We start from the raw sequence: 23,233 nt of genomic DNA, 5'->3' as shown, positions 1-23,233 counted from the left end.
GGGTTTTATTTGTAGGCTCAAGCTTTCACCTACAGAGATCTCATTGCTGCAATAATCAAACAGAACATTTGGAAACTGAACTGAGCCAATCCAGTCTTTCCATGACATACGACTCGCATTCATTCTGCAACGGTCTGGCTTAATATTCATGTTAGTCCATCTGGAACAACCACGATCCAAGATAACGTCCTGTTTTGCAGCGGAAAATCAGTGGCTGGGTCTTGCAAGAAGCAAGTGGAAAACTTCCATATTATACAGACTATCTTTGTGAAGAAAAATAACATTTATTCTTAAATAGAGTATTTATTGTGGAAATAATATAGCTTAAAAGAATATACATAAGTGCGAACTCAATGTAATGTTTTCAAAAACTTAATTGCATGTTGACTGCAAATAAACTACAATGAATTATAGTTTAAATTTATACTTAATGCAATTAATTGGACTTAAGATAGTTCTTTCCAAAATGTGCACTAAAGCATTTACTGATAAACATTTATGGTAAAATAAAACATTTCTATTGAAATATAGTTGTAATCACACATTTGTAATGATAAAGTTGCAATTTAGCATGTTGAAATATATTAACTTCAAATGCAATAAATTACAATTTTAACTGTAGTGTGTTTTTCTATATTACTTTACATGTGCTTTAGTATCATCAAAATAATTGTAGCAGCAACTAAATTTCTTAAGTAGGTGATTATAATTATTATTACTACAGTACATGTAATTTGTAACAAGGATGTATTAAAACAAAGTGGTAGCTTTTTTTGCATTAAATTTAATTAAACATTCATTACAACCATATCTGTTTTCCATTATAATGACTGGATGCCTCTCACATCTAAAATAATGAGATCATATGACAGTAACAAAGCATAAAACTGTCTGATATGTTTATGATGTAATATACCTTCATTTTACAAGCTATTTTTGAAATAGAGTAGGCAGTAGGCACAAGCTAATACTCTATTCTGAATGTAGCTCAACATTGCTCTCAAGGAAATGAAATCTAAAATGCATCCTAGAAGCAATTTCTTTCACTGCTGCTTGCTTTATATTCCTTTTGCAATAACGTGTTACTGGTTTGTGCAGCTTGAGTTGTGGTATTAATCTCAGGCTGACAAACGGCAAATCAGCTGTCAGTGTCCAGAATGTCCCTCTGTTTAATCCCAGCTGCTCCGTTCCCGCGTGGATCCGTCAGATGTGCAGACCAGACAGGCATCTGTACCACAGGCATCAGTCAGAGCACAGCAGGAGGAAAATGGTAGCGTACAAACATATACAAAAATACTCACAATGAGTCATTCCAGATTTGTAAAACAACAACATCTAGATAGAATTAGGGGACAACTCTGGGCTTTTTAAACCACTGGAAATGATATATCCACCAGATTTTTCAGCAGACGTTAAACATTACAGAAGTCACCTCAATAAATAATAAAGATTACTGTGAGATATTTCACATGGACAGCGTGAAGATCCTTAAACGTGAAGCATCAACCTTTGCCGACAGTGGCGGTGAGGAACAGTGACAGATAGAACGGAGCGCAATATACTGAAAGTCGACTGATTTATGGAAGATAAACATGGAGGAGAACAATGACTTGTGGAGGCTCGTGGGTGAGTTGGCGGCACTGAAGTAGATGTAAGTCTCTGTTGGGGTAGCGCGGGCAGCTGGGTCAGCGGCGAGGGCCAGAGTCAAGCAGATCTTTTGCTTCATTGATCTTAGCTGCCAAATACGGGGATCCTCCTGCAAGAGAAGCAGCGGTTTACATCAGCATGTTCAAGAACTGTCTCCACTTTCTCTTTAAAACTGTAAAAGGTGCATTTCTGTAATAACCCTATCCTTAGTATTTATTTTATTTTATAATAGTACTTTCTTAATGCCTTTTATTGTGTATGATTCAATAGCGTACATCATTCCAAATAATAACATAAAAATTGTAACCATTTCAATGTCTTGGTACACTTCCGTTCAAGCAATTGGGCCTGGTAAGATTTTTTTTTTGTTATGAATGTTTTAGAAAGGAGTCTCTTATGCTCACCAAGGCTGCATTAATTTGTTAAAAATATTGTGAAATATAATTACACTTTTAAAGATCTACTTCCTATTTGAATATATTTTCAAATGTATTTTATTCCTGTGATGCAAAGCTGTGATGCAAAGCTGAATTTTCAGCATCATTGCTCCAGTCTTCAGTGTCACATGATCCTTCAGAAATCATTCTAATATGCTGATATGAATACATTTCTGATTATTATAATCAATGTTGAAAACAGTTGTGCTGCTAAATATTTTAGATGAAGCTATGACACTTCTTCTTCAGGATCTTAGATGAATAGAAAGTTCGACAAAATAGCATTTATTTGAAATGTAGACCTTCTGTAACATTATTAATGGTTTTTTTTTTTACTGTCACTTTGTTACTTTTGATCAATTTAATGCCACCCTGCTGAATAAAAGCATTATTTCTTAATACTGTACTGACACCAAAACGTTTGAACAGTAGTGTTACCCCGACTGTCGCAATCCAATCAATTCAGGATGGATAAAATGAAGACCCACCCTACATTTTCATCCTCATTTAATATCCCAGTTCACTCAGAAATGTCATTACAGAAATCAAATGGGTCGCAAACTGTTTCTCACATTGACTTTAAAGTCACTTTGAAATTAAATGGAGCATCATAATTCATTTGCTTCCCCGAGTCCACAGGCTCAATCTTGATTTGTGCTGCCCGCATTACAGCTCTACATGCACAAGCTTTGTAGCAAAGAAATCTCTTTGCCTCCAATCAGTGACTTCCAGCCCCTGTCCATGCCATAAAATGGAAGCGTGTGGCTAGGAGGGGGTAAAAATGTGCTATAGCTGGCAGCGTGTGATGAGGCACACCTGGTGCCTGCTGCGCCTCATCATGCTGCTATAAATTTCCATCACATCTTTGGTTCGGTGAAGCACATTCCACGAGTACATGTGTGAGAGAAGCGCCCTGGAGGTCCAGAACACAGTCACAAAGCCAGAGCAGACTTCCCTTGATGACAGCTAGACCCTCGCATCTGTATCCATCACTACCCCCTCATCTTCACAAGCCCTTCAGCACATTTATGTACCTCACTCTTACTTTGTAACATTTTGTGAACTAAAAATTGCAACCACTGTTTTTTTTTTTTTACTGCCTACAACAGACACTTGAACCTGACCATGTTTTGCTTAAGTGTTATCTGACATTATTAAGATGAATTTGTTCTGACACAGTTTAACTAGGAGTCCTTGTCATGTTTTATTACCATTTCCTAAACTATAGCAAATAAACTGTGATAATGCATGAAATGTTGAAGGTGTCTGATTACATTTTTGGTTTGACTGTATATATATATATATATATATATATATATATATATATATATATATATATATATATATATATATAATTTTTATTTTATTTATTTGTATATTTTTAAATTATAATTTTATATATTTGTTTATATATGTTTATATATATATTTATATATATATATATATATATATAATTTTTATTTTATTTTATTTATTTGTGTGTGTGTGTGTATATATATATATATATATATATATATATATATATATATATATATATATATATACATACATCGCCATAATTGTAAACAATCCAGATTTGCTGTAGTTTAGCTTATTTGAAAGTTATATAAAATGTCGTTTTATAAGAATACTGATAAATTCTTGACATTTGGTCAATTTTGAAAGCTTAAAGTGCTAATTGACTGTTGTACAGTGGTTTTTGAAGCCAAGGTCACATGATGTCAGCCATGAATCGGAGAGTTAATGCTGAATGACTGATAGCCATTAATAATAACACATAATAAGACACTGGCCTGTCTAAACATGACAGACTGATGTTCTTGAATCTGAAAATATCAGTGACCCCTGATGTACTGGTTTTATCCGTTTTAAAGCTCTCTTGTTAAGCTGTGTGAGGAAAAATGGTGAGTAGAGAAAGAATACGAAAAAGAAATGATGATGTATTTCCCACGAGACCATCAGCCAGAGGAAGGTCAGTGTCATCACAATGCTGTTCTCTGAATTGCACCAAAACATGCCCAGATCACATGAGCCCAGTAAATAAAAAATAAACAAGAAAAAAGGAAAAAAATAAATAAATAAATTCAGAGGGGAAAACACAAATTAATAACTTAAAAATACATAAATTAGACAAAAATTATTATATTACTTTTATACTTTAATGAAATTGTAAAGCATGTCTATGTCATAGTTGTATTTCAAAATATAAAAATATATTTGTCTAAAATGTAAATGTCTAAAAAACATAAATATAAATGTCTAAAATTACAAAGGTAAATATTATAAATGTGTAAAATTCCAAAATAAAATAGGTAAATATTTTAAATTTGTAAATAAAATAACATGAAATAAACAAAAATAATAATAATAAAAATAATTAATATTAATTTATTTATTGTTGACTTTGGGGACACTGGGTCCATGTGACCTGGACATGTTTTTGTGAGATTCAAGAAACAGGACTGTGGCAGTGATGACCTTGCTATGGCTGAAGGACTTACACAAGGATTTACACAAAGCTGCCCCTCTCCAGGATCCTGAAAGCATCCATTGTGCTCTCTCATGCTCTCTCTCTCCCTCTCTCTCTCTCTCACTCTCACACACACACACACACACACACACACACACACACACACACACACACACACACACTCTGCCTTGCCCGCTTGCACAAGACTATCATGATAAGCAACAATAATAAATGGGAAAACACACAGGAGAGTGAACAGGTAGCAGGGAGCAGGGCCTGAGCAGGCTGTTAATCTGTCTGTGTGTCAGAGAGGAAGTGGAGCCTGCAGTGATGCACTTAATTACACATTAGTTTTTCTGCCAATATAATTTTGCCCAGGATATTTCCTATAGACACTGTCAATATACTTATTTCACACGAGAGAAATCATGCAATTCTTCTTAGTGACTTAGCAAAAGTTTGATTGATTTCAATTAATCAAATCAGTGTCTATTTCTAATCAATTAATTGAATCATCAAAACTATGATTCAACAGTTTGTTTGCACCATAACTAAGGGGTTTTTTTGTTAGTTTTTTTTTTTTTTTACAGTGATTTTTCCACAGTTGTCCTGGCATTTATTTTTCCATATTAAAATGTTTTTTTTTGAGTGATTTGTCCACAGTTGTCCTGGCTATATATATTACATATGATTTACTTTTTTACTCAAATTGGTAGTAAATAATTACAAAGGAATTGCAAGTTACACACTGAATTAAACATAATTCTGAAGTAGAAAGACTGAAACAGTGTTATCTTGTGAAACATACTTCAATAATCTTTATTTACAACTTCAAAAAAAATCTGTTTTACAGTGTCCAAATATTTGTAAGTAAACATTGCTGTTTATTACAGTTGTTAAAATGTGAAAAAAAAAAAAATGTTGTATTGGTGCTTTAATTCTTCATTGTTTTTTGTGTGTGTTTTATTTTTTTTTTTTTTTGTTTTTTATTTTTTGGATTGCATTTTTGATTCTTTTTTTTTTGTTTTTTTTTTGTCATTACTTGTTTGTGTATATATGTGTGTGACTTTACAAAGGTTAATTAGTTAACATTAGTTAACTACTTTAGTTAACATGAACTAAGCATGAACAAGACTTCTACAGCATTTATTAATCTAAGCTAATGTTACTATATGTGTGTGTAGATATAGGTAACACTTTACAATAAGGTTTATTTGTTATGATGTAGCATGTTATGCAATTTCATTTTATTTTTAGTTCTGCTTTTATTCAGTTTCTGGTAGATGAGTTAAGGCATGTATGACGGTTCCTCAATGCCCCCATTTGCTCAAAGCGAGCAAACTAATGAAAGACGATTCAACAATCATTCCATACCATTACTCTCACCACTCAAAGTTAATCATCTCATTACGGCCAAAAGAGCAGATACCAGAGCGAATAACGTCGATCTTCATATAAATGTGAAACCTTGCCGTAGGGGCTTAAACTCACAGAGGCCTGCATGCAAGATGAACACAGAAATATAGAAAAACCAATCAATCTCATCTGGGTCACAGAGTCTTTTCTGACTTGAATTGTGTGTGATGTCAAGGTGAGACGTTAGGAGGCATGTGTATGTAAAGGGCCCATATTGATACCTCACCAGTCATTGGCTGCATCCAAAATCACATACTTCCCTACTATATACTGTAGCAGGCAAACAACAGTATGTGAAAAGAGTCACAATATAAGATATGAAGAGACACAGAGGAGACTGTCGACAAAGGAATTGTCAAATAAAGTCGTTATTTTTGTTTTCTTCGCTTACAAAAAGTGTTCCCATCGCTTCATATAACCCAGATTGCATGTCTGATAGCAGATGGAGTATTCTGACGATGACTTTCATACCTTTTGTGGACCTTGACACTGTTATTTACTTGGCAGTCTATGGGACAGTCACAGGGCTCCTGGCTTTCATCCAAAATATCTTAAATTGTGTTGCGAAGACGAACGGAGCTTTTACGGGTTTGGAACGACATGGGGGTAAGTGATTAATGACTAAATTTTCATTTTGGGGTGGAGTATCCCTTTAAGCCTGTTGACCATGTAAAAAAAGGATGAATCTTTCAGTATATCCTATCCCAATCTGTTTCAATAGGAAATACATCAGGGAAGCAAAAGGGAAGCAAACTGCATTCATCAAGCCATTTCATGGGGTCTTTCATACATCAGCCCCTCCACTAGTGTAACAAATGGGATGGGCGCTTGCACACCGTTATTAACGGCACTGTAATAAAGGATTTCTCAGCAGAGCTGGAGGATGGGACAAATCTGGCACACACTCTCTACAGGACGTCCTCCCTGCAGTCACAGCCTTATCGCTCCACTACAGATAGAATCACAGAGACCATCGCTTATTTCACTGAGAGTATTAGTGGTCGAGAGGAGCAAACAAGGCCAGACACACACACACACACACACTCACACAGATATATCTATAAACAGCACCTATGTTTCTCCTCTCTGTGAGAAATGCACCTGAAGGAGGGTAAACCGCAGAAAGGCAAGGTAAGGCCATTAACCTTCAACAGAAAAACAGGACGAATACAGTGACCAAGGAAGAATAAGACTCCTGCTCACAGTGATCACATTAACCTTCAACAGAAAAACAGTGTGTCGTACAGATCAGAGTGAACAAATCCTTATCAGATCTAAATACATTTGTACCTGGTGCATTATCTCCAGCTTGGGAAGATTTTATTTTATTTTTTAAATAAGTCTCTTAGGCTCTGCAGTTATTCAATCAAAAAATGCAGTAAAACAGTAATATTTTGAAATATTCTTGCAATTTCAAATAACTTTTTTTTTATTTGTATATATAATATATTTTAAAATCTAATTTATTCCTGTGATGCAAAGCTGAATTTTTTTTTAATATAAAAAAAACTGTTCTGAACTGTTGCTCAAGAAACATTTATTTTTATTAAAAAAAGATTTGCTGCTTAATATGTTGTTGGAGTTATTTTTTTTGTTGTGTGATTTTTTTTGTTGTTTATGTGTTTTTTTTGGTTTTATTTTTATAATATATATATATATATATATATATATATATAAGACCCCCCACATTGGAACAGTAGTATACAGATATTGCACTGATCACTTCTTGTATTCCTCATTTTAAGTCACTTTGGATAAAAGCAACGGTTAAATAAAAAAAAAAAATTAATAAATAAAAAATATTTTTTATTTATTTAAACGTTAGTTTTACTTTCTCACTTCATGACTTGCATTAAGATGTATTAATAGTGTCTCAAAAATTATATTAGTGTTGTTGATAAGAGTAATTTATTACCATGAATAATTTAAAACTATTAGCTGAACACATTTAAAAATGGTATTGAATCGATACAAATTTAATGATTAATATAGTCAGAATCCTGGCAGCAGCGTTCTGGATAGCATTTTTTAAATGTTGTATTCAAATATTTGTAGATAAATGTTGCTGTTTATATGATGTACTGTTATAATTGGTGAATATGCAAATAATTCAAGATCATTCTTCCTTTAGTGAACAAAATTTTTGAAAACATGCCTTATTCAAAGCATATTTTGACCTTTTTTTAATTCTTACATTAAGCATCTTGAATCTAATATTACTAGTTGAAGTGATGGTTCATTTGATTATGTCCTGCTTTGTGTGGTTCTCATTTATGGCTTATATTACAGCACGTCAGCATTTCAGGGATGTGAGCCCTCTTTAAAGAGTGTGTTATGACAAATGACAAATGCTGTCCAAATCAATAATGTAATCAACACCCGTCTCTGCCACCGTCTGCTCAGAAAATACACTGAGCTACGTCTGCATGTAGAGAGCCGAGAAGTATTGATCAACACACAGCCATCCAACATGACAGCCTGAACTACTGACCTTTATCTGGATGATTTAGTACCATGATCCTTCTGTGGGCTTCCCGTACCTTTGCCTTAGTGCTGGTCGGACTGCACAAATCAAAAACAAAAAGAACATTTAGAAAAGAAGCACACTACCATCTAGTGGACACAGTGTGACCTGCTGTATGGATCTAATTACAGGCCTCCAGACTGATTTTTTTGCACTAGTCATCAACATGTGTGGTCTGTCTCCATCACTGCACACATCAACTGGAAATACTCAATCTGTACATCCCCTGAAAATCCCCAATTTAGTGGGAAAACATGCAACAGAACTGAAAAAAATAAGGTATTCGGACGTTTGTTTACTCATCTGACAAATGGACACAGAAAAGAATTAGACAAAACAACAAAAAAGCAAATGGACAAAGAAAAGCAAATGGAAAATGCTATTTAAAATATACATCTTTAAATCTTGTATTAATTTAAATAATAAATAAGAAATATTTAAAATAATTTCTTTTTTAATATAATTTATTTTTTTTATTATTTATTATATTTTTTTAAAATTTTTTTAAAATGATTCACTTAATGTTTAAACATTTTAAAGATATTATACATTTATTTATGTCGTTTTAATTTATCAGTTTGAATTTCATTTTATTTCTAAGCGTCTCTCCTAGTGACAGACATGTATTATAAATATTGACAAATCAAGTATATATTTCAATGATTTAATAAACTGAGACTACAGGATGGTTTTTATCTCCATCCATTGAAAGATTTTGTTTTTCTGGTGGTGCTGGATACTAAAAGTATCTATTCATTAAGTATTGCTTAAAATGAGAGAAATTATCTAAAAAATCCCCAAACACCTTCACAATTTGTTTGACATATATAAGCATAATTACTTTTAAAAATACACTATGACCTACCTCTTCCTTTAGTCAGGATATAGTAATGTTTCCTTTAATGATGCACATTCAAATTCATGCTGTATTGATTCATTTTGGTCTGAGGACAGGTGGTTTAGACCACTTGGCTTCACAATGCATCCTTCCCGAAAAGATAAATAAATTTCTTTCCAGCCTACAGCTGTCAGGGTTTAGATCTGAGTCATAGCTGAATAGCCAGAAGTGATGATTAAAACATACATTAATGCTTGCACACAAGTGTTCAGTCCTACAAACCCTCCTCTAAAGTCTCAAATCATATTCGGAGAGGGGCCAGAGAAACGAATTAAAACACTGTGCGGCGCGGATGATTCAGATGACGAATCCGTCAGACTAAACTGCTTTTGTCAGAAGAGTCAGCAGATACGTGTGGCATTCAGAAGACTAAACTGTGTGCTCAAATGCATTTTAAATCAGCAATGAATATAAGGATGATCAAAGAAAACACAAACATTCTGTTGTAACAGTATAAATGTGTTTACTTAGTAGTCACTTTTGATCAATTAATTGCACCCCTGCTCACTAAATGTATTAATTTCTCTAAAAAATGATAAAAAAGGTCATTTTTAGATGAATTATCCTTTACAGAGCACAAATAACTGCACAAATCAGCTGAGTGTAGAGAGACCGAAGTATATCAAAGCAAACAGGAACATTACTGAGGCCAGTTATTTCAGCTGTGAGTGACAGACACCAAGGGAAAGCTAAAGACAGATGAGAAGAGAGTAATAAAAACGATCAACCCGAATCGGTACCGCTTTATGAGCGTGAATGCGGTTGACCGAGGTCATACTGATCGCATCCAAGAAATATTGGTTACAGTCTGGTACAGTTTTATGAAAACATTAGTCCAGTTTGATTGACAACACAAAGAATTGAGGCACAGGGCAATGACGCAAGCGTGTGGTGCCTGCATGGTGTGAGTCACACCTGGCCTGGGACCCTGTGAACTTCTGTTGAAGTAAGGGAAATTTTTAGAGAAATATAGCCTCCTAGGAGGAGGAGGGTGGTCCACCAAAAAGCAGATTACAAAGTTAGAGACACAGCTGAGACTTTTTCCCATTAGACGAAAGGATCAAAGCCGTGACGACAGGAGATGACGACCGACTTTAAACCAAAAGAATTGCCCCCAGACTTAACCGCAAGCTCTTCTGGGAAGTGCAGTGATGCAGTGTGTGTATATTCTGTAAAACACCTTTGTTTTCTTCCATGACAACTCATAATGAGAGAATTCAGTAAGAGGAATTGCAGTGATTTACAGCTTTGTTTAGCCCACAATTACCTGATCCCGAGAATAAGGCTGGCTTCCCGTCTGGTCATCTTCTGCTCAAATCCTCCTTTGTAATATGCAGAAAATGACTAGGAAAGAAGAGAAAATGTTGAAAGCAATGATCCAAATTCAAAGTTAAGCTCTATCAACAGCATATCTGTTGCCAGGAATAAAAATGGCGCCTTTCTCAGTTTTAATCGGTTAGAATGGAAACACACAGGGTCAGGCAGTAAACGTTAACATACACACATAACCCCAACCCTGGTCATGAAACACACGATGACAAAATGATGTACAGTAAGTATCTGTAGAGCCCAGACATTACGCTGCTAATCTGTAATCAGAAGTTCATTTACCCAGAAAAGTGATTGCAGCTGAAAACAATTTCACCGACTATACAGCTCAAATTATAAACAGGGTTTAACTGAATAACTCCTCTAAGTGCTGTAATACAAAATATAAGCTTCACATTTCTAACATTTTTGGTTTTATTTAATTTTTTACATTTTTTTAAATTAAGACTTTAAGGCTTTTTAAGACCTGCAAGAACCCTGATTTTTTTTTTTTTTTTTTTTCAAAGTCAAAGTCAAAATTATTTTCTGTAGTAATAAACATTATGCCTTAAATGCTGATTAGTATTGTACTGAACCCATAATATTCCTTTAATCAGATGACGACTGATGTGCACAACAATCTGTATACTCTGAATATTGATGGCAACCAAGCTGCTCTGGATCAGATAAAAGCCTCAAGAACAGCACTTTCACCTCATTATGTGAAAATAGAGACTTTAGGGATTTCAGATGATTGACCCAATAATTATCCCAATTCCAATTCCCAAACTAAACGTGTTCATGCTGGAATTACCATAATTATGAGACTGTCTGACTTGTAAAAAACGTTCATGTCCTCGTCGAACTTGCAATTCCAATTTGCAAACTGTGAATTCTTATTTTTATTATTATTAATAATATTTGCATTATTTGCTATATTTTTGTCTATTCATTACTCAAATTACATGGATTCCTTTTGCTGGCAATAGTGTTGTCACAGAAGCACACAATTCCAAGTCTGAAGACATGAACAGAACGGAGTACAAACATCCCAGACTGTAATCTAGTAATTACTGTAATTACAACACGGTGTGAATGCACCATAAATCAAAGGACCCAAGACTGAGATTTAAGAAGGTCATGAAGTCCAAGTTTCATATAATGTTTTGTGGAAATTTAGCAAACCATTTTTTGCTGTTTTTTTTTTTTTTTTTTACAATACAGACCTCACGAGTGCTGTATTTCCAATTGCTTCAAAAATTTTCCACTTAGGGATTTTCCAAGTTCACACATTCAGTATTTTCAGCACATATCTAAAATTTAAAGAAACTGTTCACCCAAAAAAATTTAATTCTTCATTTTAATTCTTTAATACATTATTTATCTGCTATCTAATGCTTTTTACAAAGACTTTCTGAAGAACCTTCACACAGCTGAAGGCCTGGGCAATATAGCTAAAAAAAAATCAATGATATAATGTTTCATATTATTCAGTATCAATAATTATTGACATTTTTTATAACCTTTTTTTTAAAAACAAAACGCAATGGAAAAAATTTTTGAATTTAACAACTGTATTTTTAATTTACCCAATTTATTGAGACAAATAGCATTTTGTTGTTGTTTTTGTTGTTGTTGTTGTTGTTTTAACAGTCAAACACAAAATAAAATTTAAACATATCTCCTTTCTTATGTGTTGTATGCAGATTAAATGCATCTTATGGAAACGTGTGGCTTGTCTCCCAAGGCCACAGGAGGGCACAATGAGCAAAACAATGCAGTGTATTAAATTGTCAATGCAATGAAATAACTGTCCATAAAAAATGTGCATAAAGCTAGACTAGACTAACAAAACATTAAATATGCAACTGATGACGCTCCCTGATGCACACCTAATATTCGACTGCACCATTTTTGCATTCAAATGCATTTTTTCTATTTTAAATTCGACTAATATTATTTTTCACAATTCACAATCTCCTCATCACAGGCAGGCACAGCACTCATGTTTTTTTGTGGGACATTGAACATTTTTTCTATCGTTATCGATGAAGAAGTACCGTCGATAAATCTCGATACCGTTTTATTGCCCAACAGGGACTCAAAATTATCTCATTAGCCAATATGACTTGATTACATGTATTCTTAATGCATAAAATAGGTTTATATGAGGAACAGTTCAAAAAAATCTGTAACATGGAATATGGCGCACGATCAGTATAGACTTCTTTTATGATAATTTTAGGATGCTTTTATGATTTCTTTTTAATTTTGACCATTTTTCAGACATTCTAGATGACTATAAACTGTGGTTGTATAGGCAACAGATTCATAACAATCCTTCAGAAATTTCAACTTTTGTGTTCCACAACCACACACAGGTCTGGTGAGGGCTAATAAACAATAACAGAATTTTCAGGGGTTTTTTTGCTGCATTATCCCTTTAATTAAAATTTCATAACAGAATAACATCGGCCTGTGGCTCCTTCATCCACTTCGCGATTAAGTAAAAACATGTGTATATTCAGAGAGTGAGAGAGGCCAGAATGTTCAGTCCAATCTCAGCCCACAACACGACACTTAATCACACTCATCCATTATGTGATTCACAGAATGATGAAATCACTGGATTAATAACTCTAATAATGATCTATTACAAGAGTGCTCCGTCGCGAACCGGGTTTAGGAGAAAGCCGCTGAGATCTGAGAAGTTTAATAGTGTACACAGGTGGACAGGTTGAGTCAAAGCGCTGGGAACCAGCCCCGACCACACAACTCTGGAGATTAAGAAGAACCTGGACAAAACAGCATTACAAACGCCATAAAAAACCAGAAGCACAGCGTGAACTACAGCGACGGCCAGTAAGATGTGATGAATCAGTCCATCGCCCTACAGCAGGTGGTTTAACATGCCAACACTGCACGCAAACAAGTGCCTCGAGAGGTGGAGATGAACATGGAAAAATCCAAATTTCATTCCCACAAATTATTGCTTTCTGAAACACAATCTGTTTAAAAAAAACTAAAGTTATGCCGGAACTTTTCTCAATGGGAATACTTATTCATAGGGTGTTAGAGAGCAATCCCAGAGGGGGAAAAAAATATATTGCTCAGACTTTGCTCTTCCTAAGCTCAGGAGACTTACTTGTGGTTCTCATATATCTCTAATTTTTCTAACAACAGCATTTCAGATGTTTCTCCTAAAATTCCTTATGAGAAATAGAAGTAGACACAAATGAGACATGAGAAAATTCTGAGAGAAAGGCGGTGGTCTCCTCTAAAGTTTCAAACAGGATCTCAATAAACATCACACACCGTGCTTGAATATTTCTCCTAAACTAAAGACTCTGGATCTCTCACATTTGTCTCTTTTAAGCTTTAGAAGAGATCTCCACAACATCACACACTGTGCTCAGACTTTTCTCCTACACTAAAGACTCGGGAGCTCTCACTTTTGTCTCCTATAAATTTCAGAAGTGACCTCAACAACTTTACAAACTGTGCACAAAGTCAAAGGTTTCAATAATAGCTCAAACATTTCCACCACATTTTATGTATTATTATTCAAATTAGTCTAGTATTGAGTCATAGGCCATTTAATGTGCCTTTCAGCAAAGAAAGCTCCAGGATTATTGTTCCTGTAGTAAGAATTTATTAAAAGCCAGTTTTAATAAAGGCATTGAGTTCATTACTATTTCCAAAAACAAATGATATGCCCTATGCCCACAAACTGTACGGCTCTATTCTCTTATTACGTGTCAACAATTAAGAGTAACATTATCCTTATTTCTGCATAATTTCACTCTTAATATAGCCTTTAACTCTGAATTTATGGATTTTGTTTTAACTTTTTTTAGTGCCTTTCAAGTATTCAAGTAGTTTTGAAATCACTTCTAAAGCTTTAAAGGAGGCAAATATGTGACCCCCAAATCTGTAGTTTAGGAGAAAAATCTGAGCACAGTGTGTGATGTAGCCGAGATCGCTTCTAATGTTTTAAAGGAGACCACTGTGAAAGTGTTAAGAGTTTTTGTCTCAGGAGACAAGTTTAAGAAGCAGGAGACTTGAGCAAAAATCTCCATTTGAAGTTAAGGTAAACTCATTTCTGTCTAGGAGAAATATTTGAGGTTTTAAAAAAAACTTTAGATTTTTCTTTCCTCTGGGATCACACAACATTGCCTTACAGTATGTATGGTCTCGGAAAATTTTTTTACAAAACTGTCACTACGGCGGTACCCATTTAAAAGGTACTAAGATGTACACTTTAGGTACTAATTTGTAATTATAGGCCTGGTTTGACAGTCAGGGCTTACACTAAGCCAGGTTTAGGCCATAGTTCAATTAGGACATTTAAGTATCTTTTATAAATGTTCCTTAGAAAAAAAAGAAATAAATAATTGTACCTTTTTTTTCAGGGTGCATGTTAAAAATGGTTTGTATGTTTCTGACACTTACCGCAGTGGGTAACTTCTTAGTAGCTTCTGTAATAACCTGACTCAAAGGCCTCCATAAGTGGAATGCATATCGACCTAAAAAGGTTTTATTATTGGTTTGTTTTTTTATGACATGACTCAAAGGCCTCCATGCAGACCATTTACAGAGTTAATTTCCAGGATTAACAAAGTTGGTTTAAGGGTGAAACCAAGGACAAAACCACATTTTAGTCTTATTTAGTATGTGTAAAAGGTGAGGTCGCCTTTCAACTTCCCTTAGTATTTATTTGGTCAGGGTGCTGGTGAACTGCCTGTGGTTGTGGTTCGACTGTGAAGCAACACACTGCAAGTCAGCAGCACTCAACTAAATGAACATATAATGCCTTCAAACATCCAGCATTCAACAAAGAAGCTGTGAAAGGCCGTTGAGCGGCTCATTGAACCCAACCAAACTGTAGGTGAAGAACACATAAAATCATTAAAATAATTCATTTTGGGAACATTTTGGGATTTTCATTTCATCAAACTCTGAGAAGTATATTGTTGAGAGGAAAACGTTATTTTGCTTTTCAGCAAAAAAGCACTTGAGGCTCCCTCCGCTGTAATCCAAAGCCCTGCCTCTGAGCGGAGCAGACCACACACCACCTCAGCTTTTGGCAGGAGCGCTGCCCCCTCGATGTACTGAAATGGGAATTAGCCCCCTTCCTCAAAGCGACCACAAGTTCTATTCCATCCTGACCTCACACAGCTATGGGTGGAAGACTTGGCAACCAACAATGATTAACTACCACGCAACAGTAGGGAGGACGGGAGAGACACCTGCCAGAAGAGAATCAAACATAAACAGGCCGATGAAAAAGTCACTTAAATTATTTGGCCACATGCAGCCGTTTAAAGTCGCTTTGATTCCTTTTAATGCTAGAGGCCACGTTGACCTCATTAACCTGGCTGAGCTTCATCTGGGGGCTTGAACAAACACTCACAGTAAGAGTGGCTTAACCATCACCTTGGTGGCTGTAGATGTTATTTTGAGTGGTTTTTTTAGAATCACATCATAAATATCTGTGGGCGGCTTTGACATACGGAAAGTTTAGCTAAATATTTTAAAAAGACAAAGGAGGAAAAACTTTTATTACATTATACAATGGCTACCCTATCCCACTGTGAACCGCAACATGAGAGGTTTTAGTTCACAAACATCCTGGCTTGAAACTAGTCTGAGCCAGAACGCAAACACGAACGCTTCGCCAACACGGCGTTCCAAGCGTGCTGATATCTAGTTCAACAGAACTGAGATTTTTCAAAGTTGATAGCACTTTACTTGTCTGTGTTTGTGCTTTCTAGACAGACTGTCAGTCTGTGTATTAGTGGAAGAGAGATGTCACTGATTCATTCACCCATTCGGGATCAAAACAAGTGATTGTCTTTACGAGTGAGTATTTGAATCATTCCCTCAACTGATTCGTTCAAGCTAGGGCGTCATTTTATTAATAAGTTAATCTAAATAATTAGTTATGGAGAAAATAACACATTAAAATTTTTAACCCAATTAGTGCACCCACCCTACGTACGTCATCTTGCATTTCATGAGGTGTGTTTGGTTTCAAGCAGCACTGTACTCACTGCAGATCGATCAGGAGACCAGAGGTCATTGTGTGATTGGCTGAGGTGCCTCATGTGATCCAATTAAGACGTTACAGTTTTTCAAGTGGTAAGCAATACAGACACTCACATCTCCCAATAGTAAGACAATCTCTGCCTATGCAGATGATTGGCGGTGAGGATGATGCCGGAAACAACTGTGATGTAGCCTATAGAATGCAGTTATATGCCTCTAAAATTTAAGAGATTGGAGGAAAACGACCCTGGATGAGATTTTGTTTAATATTTATATGGTATGGCATAGTTGAGCAATGTCACACGAGCAAAGAATGCAATATCACACCAGTGTTGTTTCTGTCCCAAATAGCACGAGTGCAAATGTGATATTGATTTTATACAGCAGTTCATTAAATAAGAATTTAATATTCCCTGATAGCACATGTACATCACGGAGACGTCAGTTTTACTGTTTAGTTACTCCTAATGTCAGCTCGCTAGGTGTATAAAAGACACCTGTTCACACAATCTGTGTCTTCCATTCCAACCTCTCCAAGCACCATGGGCAAGACTAAACAGCTGTCAAAGGATGTCAGAGACAAGATTGTAGATCTGTACAAGGCTGGAATGGGCTACAAGACCATCAGCAAGAAGCTTGGCGAGGAGACAACTGTTGGTGCGATTATTTGGAAGTGGAAGAAATACAAAATAACCATCAATTGGTCTCGGTCTGGAGCTCCGTGCATGTACAGGCCCATTTAAAGTATGCCAAAGAACATCTAAATGATTCAGAGAAGGCATGGGAGAAAGTGCTGTGGTCAGATAAGACCAAAATTGAGCTCTTTGGCAGTAACTCGACTCGCCGTGATTGGAGGGAGAGAAATGCTGACTATAGCCCTATTCGGACGATAATTGTTTCTCAGGGGGACGTAAGTGATTTTCACCATTTACAAGGGGTAGTCAGTGATTTAATTGCCGTCCGAATCCAGGGTGTCTGTGTTTTTTCTCTCACCATCCCCGTAAAAATCCCCGGCCAAATCACCTACTGTTTTTTTGACAAACACCGAGGTCGTGTGGTAATTTAATTGCCGGTCGAATCCACATCTCTGAGTTTACAAGAAGAAATCGATTCAAAATTCAGTGCCGAACACCGTTGTTAACTGTTGTACTTCGGTGTAATTTGCATACATATTTATTTCTGAAATGCTGGAAAGTATTTAAAAGAACAATACTTCATAACTGCTCACAGCGACTGGGAGCAGAAAGAGAAGAAAAGCATGCAAACATTCGAAATGGGTCTTTATTATGGCAGCAGCAGGTATGCAATACAGTTTAAAATGTGTATTATAAACGGATATATAGGCTACATAACTATATTGTGTATATTTAGATACAACTATAGCACGTCTTTTTAAACAGGAAATTTAAATAATCAAATAATAAATAGGATTCTATATTATAAAATATGATTGGAATAATAAGAATAGGCCTACATTTTACATAATAATAAGTATTTTTAAATGCATTTTACACAAATTCATTTTATAGACGTTCACATGAGAAACAATTACCGTCCGAATCGGGCTTATGACCCCAAGAACACCATCCCTCCAGTCAAGCATGGAGGTGGAAACATTATGTTTTGGTGCTCTTTTTCTGCTAAGGGTACTGGAAGACTTCACATTGAGGGGCAAATGAATGGGGCCATGATCTGTAAAATCTTGGATGAGAACCTCCTTCCCTCAGCCAGAACACTGAAGATGGGTCATGGATGGGTCTTCCAGCATGACAACAAAGGAGTGGCTCAAGAAGAAGCACATTAAGGTCAAGGAGCAGCCTAGCCAGCCTCCAGACCTCATATAATGTCAAGGGGGGGGTTGGTCAGGATGAAGAACATTAAGGTCAAGGAGCGGCCTAGACATTATGGATTTAGAGAGGATCTGTAAAGAGGAATGGATCAAGATCCCTCCTGAGATGTGTGCAAACCAACTACAAAAAACGTTTTACCTCGGTGCTTGCCAACAAGGGTTTCTGCACCAAGTACCAAGTCATGTTTTGCTTGGGGATCAAATACTTATTTCACTCACTGAAATGTAAATCAATTTCTAACCTTTATATAATGTGTTTTTCTGGATTTTTTGGTTTTGGTTGATATTCTGTCCCTATCCGTTAAAATAAACCTACCATAAAAATTACAGACCCTCCATTTACTTGTAAGCGAACAAATTTACAAAATCAACAGGGGATCAAATAAATATTTTCCCACTGTACTTCATTCCTAAATTAATCAGCCATTTGAACGAATGGAATGAATGAATGTCTTACTCATTAAGAAATTTACTGGCAGTTTTTATTATTTAGAGTATCATTTCATTAAAAAAAAAAAAAAAAAAAATCATATTTACATGTTAATAATAAAATCCTGGAAAAAAAAAAAAAAAAATTATTAAAAAAAAACTACTTAAAGTCTAATTTCTATAGCCAAGTTCAAAAAAAAAGAAGTTAGTATAGAAAAGCTGTGTTATTAGCCAGAGCCGCACAGTTAGGTGTGGCTAATGATGTATGTCTGTAGTGCTGTGTCTGTGCATATAATATATATATAGCATTTATTTATTTATTTTTGTCTTGCGTTTTTTTTATAATATATATTTATATTTCTCATGATGCTATTTATGAGTGTGTCTATATATATTTACTAAACTATATATATATACACTGCTTATATATGCCTATCGTTCATTGTGTGTTTTTTTATGATTGTTTGTTTGAATAATTTGATAATATGATTTGTTGGGGCTCGTTGAATATAATAGTTTATTGGGCTGGTTTGTTCATGAGTGCTTTTAGAGTACTCAACATGAGCGACCTTTTGAGGAGTGTGTCATTCATAGCCTTTAATTACTTTAGCTAAACTGATTTGTCTCTAAACACACTGCAATGCCAAAGAGCACTGGGGCAAGTTCACTCATAAATTTGTCCAGATTTTATGCACAGACCAAGACTACAGACATCTCATTAGCCAGCCCTAACCCTAACTGTGCAGCTCTGGCTTAATAACTTATGCACAGACCAACCTTTTCTAGGGCTGGACAATAATCGAACGATATGATCATGTGCACTCAACATAAAGCCGGTTCCATGTGTCTGCGGTAAATCCCCATCCTGCTTTTAATGGAGCTGCAGTTAATACATAGAGCCGTAGTTTCTGACAAGCAAACGCTATTACGAGTTCTTTAAAGGCGATGCATCTTGCCAAAGAACACGATGATAGCGTAGATTCTCAAACAACTACGGCTCTTGTATTAACTGCAGCCCATTTGAAAGCATCTCATGGGATTTACCCTAATCCTAACCGGCTTTACTGACGAGTGGCGCATGGCATAATCGTTCGATATATTTCCTTAGCATGATCATATCGTTCGATATATTGTCCAGCCCTACTCTTTACTATACACGATTACATACTGTGGACACATTTCATCTTAACAATTATGAGGCCACTCAGTAATACATTATTTTGTTTTCTATGTGTGGTTTCAGTCCTTCCTACACTTTTTTATTTTTGGTGTAAATTTAGAATACATTTAAGCATGAAAGTTACAAGTGAATGACTTTTTGGTGAAACCTTTGAATGCAGATTTCACACACCAATTTGTGCCTAACGTGGTTAGTGAATGAGATCTGAAGCTTTTATGAATGAGTCACTGAATCTTTGCCTCCACTTATTCATTCAAACAAGATTAATTCAGGACACAAACAAGTGACTGTCTTTGTGAGTGAGTAACTGAATCATTTACTCAACTGATTTGTTTAAACACACTGATTCATTCAGGAATAACACAACACTAATGTGTTTTTCTCAGACACGCAACAGTTAGTTCTACTTCGAATTCATTTGGAAATATTTTCATTGGCAAAGCAAAAAATAGACAACGTAACAAAAATGCATCTAAAATGTATGTTGCTCAATACTAACTTCTTGTTTATTGAACTGCTGCATAAAAGCAATATCAAACTCACAATTCTAACATGACAATATTGCGTAAACCAACTTAAATGCCTTATTTGTCACATGGCTAATGCTATCAGCAGCTTGAAATTACTTATAACAGGCAACTCATGCAAGAAAATACAAGCAATCCAGTCTCCTCTGGAGTAATCTGAGGTTGAGCACTACCTCAAAAGCACAATGGTGATCAATCATCAGTTTGAGCCGGTAACCACTGGTTCTCAGCCCAGAGCTTTAACCACTAAGCCATACCACACGTATTATATGAATGCATGTAGCTCTGCATGTGACTGCAACGTGTGGTTTAATGACACACAAATCTCCAAACAGATGCATACACAGGGGATCAAAGCAGATGTGCTCACCTGCAAACCCTGCCGCTGCAACTCCCAGCCCCACTGCCATCAGACAGCCACCCTGAAACACACACAGACATCACATCACTAAGATAATCATTAATAAGAGAAGGATTTCTTAGAGAAGGATTTTAAGCATCAGACATAAGGTTTCCCCATACCAGATCATTAAAAATGTAAAAACTAAACTAGACTTCCACTGGAAATGTAAGATTCTTCATTTCCAAAAAAAAAAAAAAATCCACAAATCCCACAGATTTCCACTGACTGAATGTTCAGAGTCTGACGAATGAATCATGACATCTATCTATCTATATCTATATCTATCTATCTGTCTATCTATATCTATCTATCTATCTATCTATCTATCTATCTATCTATCTATCTATCTATCTATCTGTTTTTTTTTTTTTTTTATCTATATCTATCTATCTATCTATATCTATATCTATCTCTATCTATCTATCTATCTATCTATATCTATATCTATATCTATCTATCTATCTATCTGTCTGTCTGTCTATCTATCTATATCTATATCTATCTATCTGTCTATCTATATCTATATCTATCTGTCTGTCTATCTATCTATCTATATCTATATCTATCTATCTGTCTATCTATATCTATCTATCTATCTATCTATCTATATCTATATCTATCTATCTATCTATCTATCTATATCTATATCTATCTATCTATCTATCTGTCTGTCTATCTATCTATATCTGTCTATCTATATCTATCTATCTATCTATCTATCTATATCTGTCTATCTATATCTATCTATCTATCTATCTATATCTGTCTATCTATATCTATCTATCTATCTATCTATATCTGTCTTCTCAGAAACTTCCCCGAAACTAATAAAAACACCCAGAATGCCCCAGCTACTACCTTAAAATACATAGCAAAGACCCAGAATGCCATAGAAACCATCAAGAACAACTTAGAAACCAATTTGTATCATAAGGTGCACATAATCTTTAAACATATATGTTTTTAAAGCTATTTTAATCTTTCTTTTACAAACAAGATTGGCTTGACAAACTTAAGTTTTAGTTAAGGACCTTATTTTACGACTATACTTATTAAATCAGCTTGTACTTATAGCTTTTTGTGGGCCAGACGCTTATATATACAGACGCTTCAAAAATCTCTTACTGGATTATTATTTTGAGCCTAACGTGGTTAGTGAATGAGATCTGAAGTTTTTATGAATGAGTCACTGAATCTTTGCCTCCACTTATTCATTCAAGCAAGATTAATTCAGGACACAAACAAGTGACTGTCTTTGTGAGTGAGTAACTGAATCATTTACTCAACTGATTTGTTTAAACACACTGATTCATTCAGGAATAACACACAACACTGGATTATTACAATGAATGGCAAAAGGAGTGTTTGGAAATGTAAACCGATATTTCCTACTGACACACTACAGCAAAAGATAGATTTTTTAGGGTGACAATACTAATAGCCTAAGACTTCTGCAGTACTGTATATATATAATATATATATATATATATATATATATATATATATATATATATATATAGTAACAAAGGCTAATGTATAAAAACTGTGAGAATGAACTGTAAGCTTCACAATAATTAATAAGCCCTTCATATCATTTCCCTTGCCACAACACATATTCAACCATTGGGCAATTTTTGTTAATGCATCAGTTTACAGTAGGTGTTTGGCAATAATGTTCTCTGATAAAATACAGGTAAAAGTCTTCAGGTGACTGCTTGAGTCTGAGATGTGAGCAGCAAGGTCAATACTATGGATGCGCGCACAGACGGATCTCTCGTGACACAAGCTCAGCTCATGTAGGCCTACTCACAAGGCGTTTGTCAATATCTGTCTCATTCTGCCCGCTGGATTTCGGTGTATATTCTGCATGTCTCATGAAGTCCCCGTCCCGCACTACGCCACCGGAGCTCGCCATGTTGCTGCTGCTGATGACAGAAACAGCTACGGAAGCACCAGAGGGACAAACTTCGAGCGGCTGCGGGGTCTCGCGATTCCAAAACAGAGCAATGCGTTTCGCGGACCCCACAGTTTCATGTGCCCTAAACTTCCAAAACAAACTGTAACTGCCAAGCATTATATTTATTTATCTTGTGTTTA

At 35.4% G+C, this 23,233-nt stretch overlaps 1 protein-coding gene across 1 annotated transcript; it reads right to left on the bottom strand.

Annotated features, from left to right (window-relative positions):
* Positions 1-764: 764 nt before the first annotated feature.
* LOC109055223 (dnaJ homolog subfamily C member 15-like) lies at positions 765-23,210 on the bottom strand. Its single transcript, XM_042763298.1, has 6 exons — positions 22,947-23,210; positions 21,104-21,155; positions 15,153-15,226; positions 10,660-10,736; positions 8,462-8,532; positions 765-1,756 (listed from the first exon to the last, which is right to left on the bottom strand). Exons 1-6 carry the CDS (start codon positions 23,208-23,210, stop codon positions 1,686-1,688), a joined length of 609 nt encoding a protein of 202 aa, XP_042619232.1. The 3' UTR covers positions 765-1,685.
* Positions 23,211-23,233: the final 23 nt, after the last annotated feature.

The sequence above is a fragment of the Cyprinus carpio genome, chromosome A9 (assembly GCF_018340385.1).
Source record: "Cyprinus carpio isolate SPL01 chromosome A9, ASM1834038v1, whole genome shotgun sequence".
In the NCBI taxonomy this organism is placed as follows: Eukaryota; Metazoa; Chordata; class Actinopteri; order Cypriniformes; family Cyprinidae; genus Cyprinus; species Cyprinus carpio.
The sequence above is the reverse complement of the archived record's forward strand: the minus strand, read 5'-3'. Positions and strand labels throughout refer to the sequence as shown.

What these genes read in the sequence shown, in the direction of transcription:
- LOC109055223 (XM_042763298.1), bottom strand. Translation starts at nt 23,210, where the DNA reads ATGCTTGGCAGTTACAGTTTGTTTTGGAAGTTTAGGGCACATGAAACT. An exon ending in CTAAGAAGTTACCCACTGCG is followed by an intron (nt 10,737 to 15,152) that starts GTAAGTGTCAGA and finishes CTTCTTTCCTAG; the next exon opens with TCATTTTCTGCATATTACAA. An exon ending in ACTAAATCATCCAGATAAAG is followed by an intron (nt 1,757 to 8,461) that starts GTCAGTAGTTCA and finishes CTTCTCTTGCAG; the next exon opens with GAGGATCCCCGTATTTGGCA.